General features: G+C 40.3%; 1 protein-coding gene across 1 annotated transcript in view; it reads left to right on the plus strand.

The window, feature by feature from the left end:
- PLXNC1 (plexin C1) overlaps window positions 1–12,202 on the plus strand; it is a 142,674-nt gene that overhangs the window by 117,873 nt on the left and 12,599 nt on the right. The window contains exons 25-27 of the mRNA XM_075209404.1: window positions 872–903; window positions 2,031–2,138; window positions 5,961–6,124. Coding sequence (XP_075065505.1) covers window positions 872–903; window positions 2,031–2,138; window positions 5,961–6,124 — 304 coding nt within the window. The remainder of the gene's footprint in view (window positions 1–871; window positions 904–2,030; window positions 2,139–5,960; window positions 6,125–12,202) is intronic.

A 12,202-nucleotide genomic window follows, 5' to 3' on the forward strand; every position in this document is an offset into this window, starting at 1 on the left:
ATTGCATTGCTATTAATATACTGTAAGTGGTTTAAATATACACAGTTAGTAATTTCATCAGTTAGTAGAATAAATAAAAAGAGTAAAATTGCAACTTTTTATGTTAAGATACAAATCTTCTGCTGTGCTTAGCTATGAGATGTTTTTATTATCATTTATCATTTTGACCTTATTAATAATAGTTTACCCTTTTGACCTTACATATTGGAAATGACCACTTTCTGTCATTGCTTAACGTGGTAAATGACATTAAATACCTCACATAGAGTTAGAAACAAACCCAGCTACGTGGTGCAAGTTTGCACTTGGACAAGCCAGTTGTGATGCAAGGGGTGCAAATGTGATTTGTTTCTCAGTTTGATTGTTTGGATTTGTTTGCATGATGATAAAATACTGCCTGCTTTCCAATGTAGCACATAAATGCTGGGCAAATTTATGTTCACACCGCAATTTTGCACACAACATGGTTTTACCAAGGTGCAAAATTGCACCTTCTAGCTGGATTTACTCCTAACTCAAACCTAAGTCAGTTAGGCCTAGCCTTGAGTGTTTATTTGTTGTGCATTTTGGAAATCCTTATATTTATTTTTTTCTAATACAGGGGTGCTTGTCAGGTAGACAACCCAGCACCTTCTTAACAAAAAGTCTTTCAAACCATCAGGATTTACAAGTAGTAGATAGTCTAATACGACGTGCTGTCAGTGTTAGAAATTCACCCCTCCTGCGGTTTATCATGTTACACAAAGCAGTTTTATTCAGCAATATCATTTGACAGCAGTAAGGGAATGAACTTATGCAAGTTCAGAAAGCCTAAAATATTTACATTTACACCTGTGTCATACCTAATATAGAATATGCATTTATCTTGCAGATACTGAATATTCTAATGATTATATCCATTTGGTAAGTGTGTGTGTGTGTGTGTGTGTGTCTGTGTGCGCGCATGCGTGTGTATATATACTTGTGTATATATAATAAATATATATATATATATATATATATATATATATATATATATATATATATATATATAATGATATGATTATTTTGTGTTATGGGATGTTTAAATCGGTTTCAAAATATGGATATTGCATATTAAGGGTGGCACTCTTTCCTGGGTGGTCACAGTTTTTTTACACCTACAAAACACCTCGATTTTACATGTCCTCAGAGATGCCAGAGATTGGGTGTTATTTAGTAGTGTTAGTGGGACACATCTCGGTAACATCAGCCGCTAATTTTTATCGGATGTGTTTTTCACCATACACACACACATTATACAGAAAAGCGCATTTAAGATATGCAAATACCAATGTAATTAAAAACAAAACATTAAAATGTATAAATGTTACAGGCCTGGTATTACTTTATTCTCATGACCTTTTTATTTTTTAATCAAGTATTGTTTTATTAACTTTTAAGACTACAAACAACATACAGTATAACATTTAACCCTGATCTACCACTATAACTAACATCTACAAAATAAAAGCTAAAAAGAAAGAAAAATATCTCCAGGTGTTAAGAAATACTTACTTAGCACCATATTATACAACATCTTTTAAATAAATATTATAGGATCATGACATATTTAAGGCTTAAATGAGGCTGTAATGAGCAGTATCTAATTGAAAAATGTTAATTCTGAAATGAATTGGGGAGTACTCCAAAAGTGATAGTAGGTATACTTCAATGTGACGTTTTTTACTTCTGCCATCACACTTGTTTCCGCCTCAGACCTCAGATGTGTAAATGGTTCTGCAGATCCTTCCCAGAGGCAGAAAGTTTCACTTAGTCACTAGTGCTCTGCAGGCAACAGGTTGGTCAGCCTGGTCTTGTGGTTTCATGATTGTAGTATTGAGGGCAGACTAAATGATAGTAGTTTGCATTGTGCAGTAATAGTTATATAATAGTACACATTCAAGTGTATAAATACATACATTTTTTTAAATCAAAAATCAGAGTGAGATGTACCAGTTTGTCCAGAAAGTTTAATCTCCTAGATGTGTATAGATATATTTTTGTTTTAGGAAATATCCGAATCTGAAGAAAGTGAAGATCTAAAAAATATGGAAAACAAAGGCAAACAAAAGTTTAAAGTAAAGGAATTGTATCTGACAAAGCTACTTTCTACCAAGGTAATTATAATAATAAAATGTGGGGACATTAAAATGATCTTGCCTATCCTGCCTCATTCTAATACAGCTCTCTCCTCACTCTCCACCTGTCCCTTCCACTCCTTTCACTCCACCCCTATCTATCTGTTTTCTTTCTCCTCCATCTCGAACAAATCCCACCTCTTGCTTCACCAACCCTTTTATTAAAGTAATTCTATCATTTTCAAATAAGCATTGCATAGGTCGATTGTATTGTGTTTCTAACGCACAAAGTGATTTATTTAAGCAAATGTAAATAGTCAACAATTCAATACATTATTATATTATAATACAGTACAGTACAGCCAATACCAAAAGATACATACATACCGCTGCTATCGCATGCGCTCGCTGCGCTAACCACGGGCACCCCTGGACAATGATTCACCCTTGAATACTGTGATCAGTGAAGTCTGAGAACTGAGTGCACAGCTATGATCATATATACACAGTCAGTGTTACAGAGAACAATGCAAATGATGTGGCTTGCTTCTATAGGACCAGACATCAGATGGGTCCAGGCTAAACAGGTCATAGGCTGATTCAATCTAAGGAATCCAAAGGTGGGGGTCGTCTCTCCAGGGGATGAGCTCCTTTCTTCCCGCCAATGCTCCAGTTACAATTAGCATTTCATAGCCAGCATCATACAAAGGTTTATTCCCTAACATCAATAACTAGATATGCAATATGCGATCTATTCGGCGATGGAACCGGACAGCTGCTGATGAATAGGGTTTTAATATGATACTAGGCATGATACCTTTCCTATAACCTGAACCTTGAATATCACTGAAGTGTACATATAATCATAATATATATAGACTAATAATAAACCAAATACTGTCTGCTCATAAATTACTGTGTAATGGATCCAATATGAATTACATAAATAACTAAATGTTGTCATGCGAGTGTGTGCGTGCGTATTTTACCGTGCGATCGCACCACGCTCTGTGTTAGGTGGCGTACGGATCTGTGTTACGTGGCGTACGGATCGCAATCGCACGGCAAAACAATATTAACCAATATACTTTCGTTCATCCAACTATACGACTTTGACACTTTTTACCCGCTTCCCTCCACCTCAATTGTTTCAGCTTGTTTCCCTGCCCCTCCTGAATGTTAGCTCTCATGACATGGTCCTCTCCATGTTCTCTTTGAAATGTGTGTTTTTGTTCAAGTTTTGTCTTCTAATGTAGATGCTTTTTCTATTGTTTCATCTTGTATTGAGTTTTACTGATGCTATTGTTTCTTTTCCCCTCTTACTTATTTGTTTTTTGTTCTGTTTATATTTTGTTGATTGTATGGTACTGCAGGTTCTGTTACACCTTAGAAATAAACGATGATGGTGATGAACTCTTCCCTACTTTTATTTCATATCTACCAAAGTTTTCCATATAATGATGGGAAATCCCAGGATAATGATAGAAAATATGATTTACTTTATTTTAAGAGTAGTTGTTGCTTGAGGCAATTTTCCAACAGTTGTAGTTGAGTAAACAACAGGAAAGGAATCCCAATAGGTGCAGGTCAATTGTGGGAATAAAGTATTAATTTAAAACAATGGGTAGACTACATTGGCGAAGATAATATGTAAGTTATTGTTTTGTTTTACTGTTGTCCTATGTTGGAAATAGAGTGCATAGTAAAGCTCTTTTAAAACATATTTACTTATTAGACCAGTGGTTATCAAGGGAATTTACAAATGCAGTGACAACCAAATTCTGGTGGCTACTTAGGAAATAGTCAAAGCCTATCTTAAAGAATTTGATGCATTTTAACACATCCTTTTTATTGCAATCCCAATGCAGAATTTTTCGAGATGGTTTTCCAAATACTTGGATTTAGAACAGTGCAAACAAAAACTTCCAGCAATAAGTCTGCAACAGACAGTTTTTTGTAGTCTGATTGTTTTACTATGAAGTAGGGTTGAGTCACAGAGTGCTGCTAATCATGATTTTTTTTAGAGAGGCAAAAATTATTATTAATTATTTTACAGGGGCCAAATTATTTTATGATAAATTACTGAGCCAAATTTCATTAATGATTATATGTAAGGGGGAAAAAATATTTTATTATATTACGTGGCATACTATTTCATTGCCAGTGGGGAAATATTTTTTTTTTTATGTGGCAAAACTTAATATTTCCAGATGGGAACATCATTTAAAGTAAAGTACATACTTGTGGCGCTACAAGTGCATGCTTCTACTTGTAGTGCCACAAGTATGTACTTTAAATGTTGTCCAAAGACTTCATAAATGACTTAGTGACAAAAACTGTGATCAGCAATTCTGTGCCTGATTTATTTTCCAACGCAATGTGAACGCAATTTGCAAAAAAAAAAGCATGTAACTTGCACGCCCCTACAGCCGTATTCAAATACAAGCGTGTCTCAAGATACTTTTCCATTTGAATATGGGTAAAAGTACGCTCTGACTATAAGTTACTTGCCGTATGTAGACAGACAAAACACAGTTAAAGACACACATGCATATGAGCAACATAAAGTCTCATTAGAATTCATGCATGCAAAAAAAAATAATTGCCAGCTAACAATACTAAAATCATTAATAAAAATATGTATTTTTTTTTTATTTTTTCTAAAAAGTGTTAATTTTTTTTACATTAAATACATAAGTCCGGGTGTTCTTAATTTTTTATAGTTTTAGTTTTTATAGTAAATCTTCCTTGCATACACATATTCTGTGCTAGATAGTGGTATGCATACGTGTAGTCCTCACTATCAGTCGCCATTTACACCTGTCCAGTAGCTGGTGCAAATGGTATAGCTAAAAAACACGTGCATACAAGATGTACAAGCTTGAATAGTCCGCATCCAAGTTGGAATGCCCTCGGCACGTCCTTACTGAACATTGCATCATCATCATCATCATCATCATCACCATTTATTTATATAGCGCCACTGATCCTGCAGCGCTGTACAGAGAACTCATTCACATCAGTCCTTGCCCCATTGGAGCTTACAGTCTAAATTCTCTAACGTACACAAACACTGACAGAGAGACACAAAGATACACACACACAGAGAGAGAGAGAGACTAGGGCCAATTTTGATAGCAGCCAATTAACCTACTAGTATGTTTTTGGAGTGTGGGAGGAAACCGGAGCACCCGGAGGAAACCCACGTAGACACGGGGAGAACATACAAACTCCACACAGATAAGACTATGGTCGGAAATTGAACTCATGACCCCAGCGCTGTGAGGTAGAAGTGCTAACCACTGAGCCACCATGCTGCCCCAATCCGCCCCTTCTCTCCCTTTACCACACTTCAAGCTGTAGTCAGCAGTAGGTGTCATTTGTCTTCAGACATGAATTGAATGCAATTGCGTTCATTGGTGTAATATCCATTTCTGAGCATGCGCAGAGCAACTTCATACAAGATATGGCACGCTTAGGGACTTATGTCCGAAGATGAGTCAGGCCCTCTGTGTATAGAACAAAGCATAGTACTCCGCATGCAGAGCTTGTTCTCCGCCTGAGATTGCTTCACTACAGGGTGAGAGAGCTAAATGGATGTTTGTAGTTACATTTATTATGATTTGTCTTATACAATTTGTGTTTAAATGTGTTAGAACAACATCTTGTATATGTAAGATGACTATTTCATTTACCGGAAACTTGTTGTAACGTTTTAAAATTGTTCCTACAAATTTGGACCATGTTCTCACATTTTAAACAAATTATCGTTCTATTTTGCAATCTTTAGTTCAGCTGTACATGTACAAGAAGTGTGATGTTCTTTACATATGTTCTACTTAACCAAATTATCTATTACAGGTTTCTATACATTCTGCTGTTGAAAAACTGTTTCGAAGCATTTGGACGATCCAACACAACAAACCCCCAGTGGCTATAAAATACTTTTTTGATTTCTTGGATACCCAGGGAGAAATCAAGAAAATTACAGATCCAGATGTGATGCACATTTGGAAAACAAATAGGTATTTACACGTTAACCCATCCTGGATTGTAGTGTCAGACTGTAAACTGAGCTGCTAATTTTTAGTCTAACATGGAGTCTTCAGTGTCCAAGATCCTTTGCTTGTTGGCAGAAAGCAAAGCTAACCACCCAACTGTAGGGCTGCTAACTGGATTGAGGCTAATAGAAGGAAGCCAGATACAACATAAATGATATAGAAGGCAAAGGCTAAGTGCTGACGTGTAGCGCAAAATAAACAGTACTGCCTTGCAAAACCATGTAGCCACCCTGAAAGTTTGAACCATTTGTTTTATAAATCATACATTCACCCTCCCCCCCCCCCCCACACTGTAGCTTGCAACATTTGATTCGGATAAATGTCAAACCACCAGGCCCCCTAAGTTAATCAATTGAAAGGTAGCTGCAGATACTAAGGAGCCTCATCCAAGTTCAGTAATAGTCAACAGATAGCATATTATGTCCTGATAATGTTGCATTTCTGCAGAGAAACACCCATGTTTTTTTTAATAAACAATTTTGTACTTTTCAGTTGTATGGTTGTGCTGTTAGATCTCCTGTGTTGAGTTAGAGGTCTTCAGCGTTATACAAGTTTTGAGATGATTTTAGTGGTATATTGGACCAGTTCTGGAGATGAAGGAGGTAGTGATCTACTTTACAATCTACGAGCCTGATTCATTAAGCATCTTAAATGAAGAGGATCCTTATTTCAGTTTCCTGGACAAAACCATGTTACAATGCAAGGGGTGAAAATTAGTATTCTGTTTTGCATATAAGTTAAATACTGACTGTTTTTTCATGTAACACACAAATACTTGATAGCTTATTTCTACACTGAAATTTAAAGTTGATATGTGTGTGTTACATGAAAAAACAGTCAGTATTTAACTTATGTGCAAAACAGAACACTCATTTGGACCCCTTGCAGGGGCACACTCAGGGGGGGTTTTTGGGTCTCCAGCAACCCCTCCCCTCCGCAGACGAACTGGAGCTAAACACTGCAGCAGTGTACTGTACAGCAGCCGCGGCACTGTCTAAGAAGCGTCCGCGTCTGTGCTGTATTGTACTACAATACAGCACTGCCGCGGACGCTTCTTTGACAGCGCCGCGGCTGCTGTACAGTATCACCAAAATGGAGCTGCTGCGCATGCGCTGCCGCATGCGCAGCAGATCGCTCTCGCTCTTTATTTTTCTTGGGGGGGGAGGAAACCCCCCCTTAAAAATCCTGCGTTTGCCCTTGTCTTGCATTGTAACATGGTTTTGTCCAGGAGACTGAAATACGGATCCTCTTCATTTAAGATCCTTAATGAATCAGGCCCAACGACATTGCAGGTTTTCCCATAAACATCCAATGGTATCTTTAGTTAGCAAAATCATGAAATTTGGTTGAATTAATGTGGGTGTTCATAAAGACACCCTTAAATCCATTTAACATTGTATATGGGAAAGTTCTGGGAGAGATAAAGGTGCCAAATTGTGCCCCCAGCGCAACATTACATTACATCATCATACGGTAGATTATTGTAAGTTGTAACCTCATTTAACAACATAGACTGCTATGTTTCTGTATATCGGAAGGTAGAGTGGCAATTTACCACTAATATACTTTACTAAATTTAGCAGACAATAGAGCAAACTATGCAGGTGCCAAACTAACACTTTGGGATTAGTGCATGCTTGCCAACTCTCCCGGAATGTCTGGGAGACTCCCGCATTTTCTCCCTGATCTGCCCACTTCCTAGTGAAGTGGGCAGAAATTGGTTCAAACGCCGCGATTCACCGGGAATCGCGGCATTTGGCCCCGCCCCCACTGTAAAATGATGCGATTTGCATCATTACATCCTGGGGGCAGGGCTAAAATGACGCGTTTTCCGAGGGCCCGCCCCCTATACGCCCACCTCCCCCTTGCAGCTCCCGGAAGAAATGTATTAAAGGTTGGCAAGTATGGATTAGTGTAGTGACAAATATATATAATAAGTCCACATTGGGATATGTATTGTAGACAGGGCAAGTTGTGAGACATGTATTTGCATTTGTTACTTACATATACATAGAATGACCAGTATATTAGTTGTTCTTTATATGTAACAGAATGCTCACTTAGTGTTGTAATTAGCATGATGTGTGCATAAAGGTAGGTATCATCAAATTATGTGTAATTCAGAAGGAAAATGTATTCAATAGAAGATTTAAGTGACTTAAGATGTGTCATGGTAGTGGGCAGGAAACAGCCACACTGCTGCAGTTTTCATGCACAATGATGTCACATGTGTATTGAGAATTGACCACAACCTAAATAACTTGCAGCCAACTGTAGTTAACCAGCCCAGGGCTTTTAGCACTAGGGCCCTTCCCACACACCTGGGGGTAAATGTATCAATGTCCGGATTCTTCAACTCCGGCGAGATCGGCGTCTTCAGCGCTTAAATTTAAAGCGGCGCTGCCTTGTAAAGGGAAGTTTCCCTTTACAAGGCAGCTCCGCTTTAAATTTAAGCGCTGAAGAATCCGGTCATTGATACATTTACCCCCTGGTGTGGTAGGTGTGAGGTAATACGTATGTAATGCCCCCTAGTGGCGTGTTAGTAAAACCCTGCACCTCCGTGAATTCAGGAGGGGTCACCTAGAGGGTAAGCTAATAGTTTATGAAAAGTTACATAAACAGGTTACCATGGTGATAACCCAGCCCAGCCTGTGAGACTGAGTGAGAAGAAAAAGGAGGGGCTGTCAGCAAGGGGAAAAGGAGACAGAGAGGAGACACAAGAGGAGAGAGATGGTAGCTGGGGACCTGGGAGAGTGTGGGGTGGAAGCTCCAGGATCCCCCAGCATTGCCTGGCTGTCTGAGCGTGGTGACTGAACCAGGGCAAGGAATGTGTGCCCTGTATGAGGGGGAGAACTCCATGTCACTATAGAGAACCCAAGGAAGAGGGGGACACTTCGCATGGAAGAGGCCCTGGAGTGAGGGCTGCTACAAGAGGCCTGGTAGCTGTAGTGTCAGATCCTGAGGCTGAGAGTACACAGAGTGACGTGTCAGAGCACAGGAGACATCATCCCCGCAGAGGAGGGATGAGCTGCAGTTGAGAGGTACACAGAGTGTGTCAGAGCTGCATGGAGGAGAAGCTGCCTGCCTATTAGCATCCATGCATGTGCCCCTGCAGAAAGGGTGATCTGCAGTGAGTATGGAGTGTAAGAGAGACCTATGATTTATGTTATATAACATCTGGATAACATTAAGAACTGTGCAGGAGGAGTAATGAGATATATTTGCAACCATATTCGTATTGCTCATTAAGAACTGTGCTGGAGAGAGTGAGGAGCTGTGTATATATTTCTTTATTGCTGCAACCATTATGATTATCGTGCTGGAGGAGGAATGTAAATAAAGAGTTGAGTTTGTTATAGAGATGGTCTGGCGCCCAAATTATAGTGACTTTTACACTGCATTACAAAGTGACATTACCTGTGTCCCACTAACTACAGAGAAACACCTGCATGTGCAGGGACCCCCTGATCATTTATACCCATGCCCATCAGCTAGCCAGGGCTTGAGAAGGAGGTGCACTGTGTACCCTTTGCACACCACACTACACACAGTGACAGGGGGCTACACGTAAAAAAAGGGTTCATTTGTCATTTTGTTTGTGGTGCACTACCAGTCCCAGTATGCCCAGGCCACCTTTAAATGTTGGTCATGCTGGCACTACAAGCGCTGGCATACCCATGGCTGCCCAGGCATACTGGTACTTAAGGAACTATAACAAGTAAATATTTCTGCATACAGACTGAGATATACTCCTTTTTACAGAGCATGCGCATTTTGTGTTTCCATATTGGACTTAGGTCTGACTGTACATGAGGCCCAAAGTGTATACTATGTTACACCGACTTAGTATAAGGGAATATCAAGCCTTAAATGGACACTTGTCACCACCTCTCAGTGTAATATTCTCAGGGCCGGACTGGGACTAAAAATCAGCCCTGTCATTTACAGCACACAGGCCCACCTGCTGTGGGCTCCGTGCACTACATTGTTGCACGTGATGTGACGTTGCTGGTGCAGTGCAACATGAAGCACCAGCACAAACTTATGTATGGTCTACTGCCCACATGATCATTTCCCTTGTTCTGCAAAGCACCTGGAGCACAAGGAAAATGCATAAAACACACTCTTATACTACATCAATAACCCCGAACATTACAGCAACCAGCATCACCCCCCCACATTACAGCAACCAGCATCGCCCCCCACAGTACAGCAACCAACGTGACCCCCACATTACAGCAACCAGCATTGCCCCCCACATTACAGCAACCAGCATCGCCCCCCACATTACAGCAACCAACATGACCCCCCACATTACAGCATCCAGCATCAACTCCACATTACATCATCCAGCATCAGCCCCACATTACAGCAACCAACATGACCCCCCACATTACAGCAACCAGCATCACCCCCACATTACAGCAATACCCTCTCCTACTTATTAGCAATACTAATCCCCAAACACTACAACATTACCACCACCCTCACACTACAGCAATACCACCAATTATACGGGCGCCACTGTAGGGAACCAATGTTCTGCTTTTTGCAAATCTCCCACAAAATTGCAGCAGAGTAGTTGCACACATATAATTAACAAGTACCCCTTTCTCTCAATTAAGCTGGGATGGCAGAATTTTAATGAACCATTCCACACAAAATAAAACGCTAACAAATATATCAGAGAAATAACATAACTGTTGAATGATCACCTGACCCTACACGGCCACATTAAAAGTATTTCCATCTACAGCAAAATGTCAGAGGAAAATAATCTTTTTACGACAGTAATTGGATAAGAGTCTTTTCTATTCATTTTAAATAACACAGTATATAAATTAAGGAAGATAGAGGAGGTGGGTGAGAGATAATTGGATGTGAGCCATCAGTTTGATTAGATAGGAAACATTTAGATTATTTACCTGGAGACGTCTACCCCGTTGATTCCCAGGCAGGGCCGACGAGGAATTTTGGGCCTTGATACAGCAACTTCTTGGAGCCCCCTCAATAGTTGTCAATGACAAAGACTTGTGCGTAAAAAAGCACTAGGCCACCCCCCTTTGGCAGAAGTTCATATTATGTCACACCGTAGTGCTCCCAGTTCATATTATGTCACACAGTAGTGCTCCCAGTTCATATTATGTCACACCGTAGTGCTCCCAGTTCATATTATGTCACACAGTAGTGCTCCCAGTTCATATTATGTCACACAGTAGTGCCCCCAATTGATATGCCACATAGTAGTGCCCTCAGGTTCAAATTATGCCACAATAGTGCCCTTATGTTCAAATTATGCCTCAATAGTGCTCTTATGTTCAAATTATGCCACAATAGTGCCCTTATGTTCAAATTATGCCTCAATAGTGCCCTTATGTTCAAATTATGCCACAATAGTGCCAACATTTTCAATTTATGCCACACACTAGTGCCCCCATGTTCAAAATATGCCCCACAGTAGTGACCCCCAGATCAAATTATGCCCCACAGTAGCACCCCCAGGTTCAATTTATGCCCCACAGTAGCGCCCCCAGGTTAAATTTTGCCCCACAGTAGTGACCCCAGATTTAAATTTTGCCTCACAGTAGTGCACTCCAGGATAAAATTATGCCCCACAGTAGTGCCCCCCAGGTTCAAATTATGCCTCACAGTATTGCCCCCCCAGGTTCAAATTATGCCTCACAGTTCCCCCCAGGTTCAAAATATGCCCCACAGTAGTGCCCTCCAGGATCAAAATATGCCCCACAGTAGTGCCCTCCAGGATCAAATTATGCCCCACAGTAGTGCCCCCAGGTTCAAAATAGTGCCAACATAGTAGTAATAAAAACTACATTGCACTTAATAAAATGTATACATACCTGATTATGGCGCTGTTCTGGGCGCTGAGCAAGGAGGGACCTGCAGCTGTCAGCTTCTGTGTGATGGGAGCACCCGCCGGCGAGCAGGAGACAGAAGAGGCTCTGAGGAAATCTGACAGCAGGAGACAGAAGAGGCATCTGGAAAGGGTGGGGAAGAGGCGGAGCAGCGCTGGACTGATCCGCG

The sequence above is a fragment of the Mixophyes fleayi genome, chromosome 4 (genome assembly GCF_038048845.1).
Source record: "Mixophyes fleayi isolate aMixFle1 chromosome 4, aMixFle1.hap1, whole genome shotgun sequence".
NCBI lineage: Eukaryota > Metazoa > Chordata > Amphibia > Anura > Limnodynastidae > Mixophyes > Mixophyes fleayi.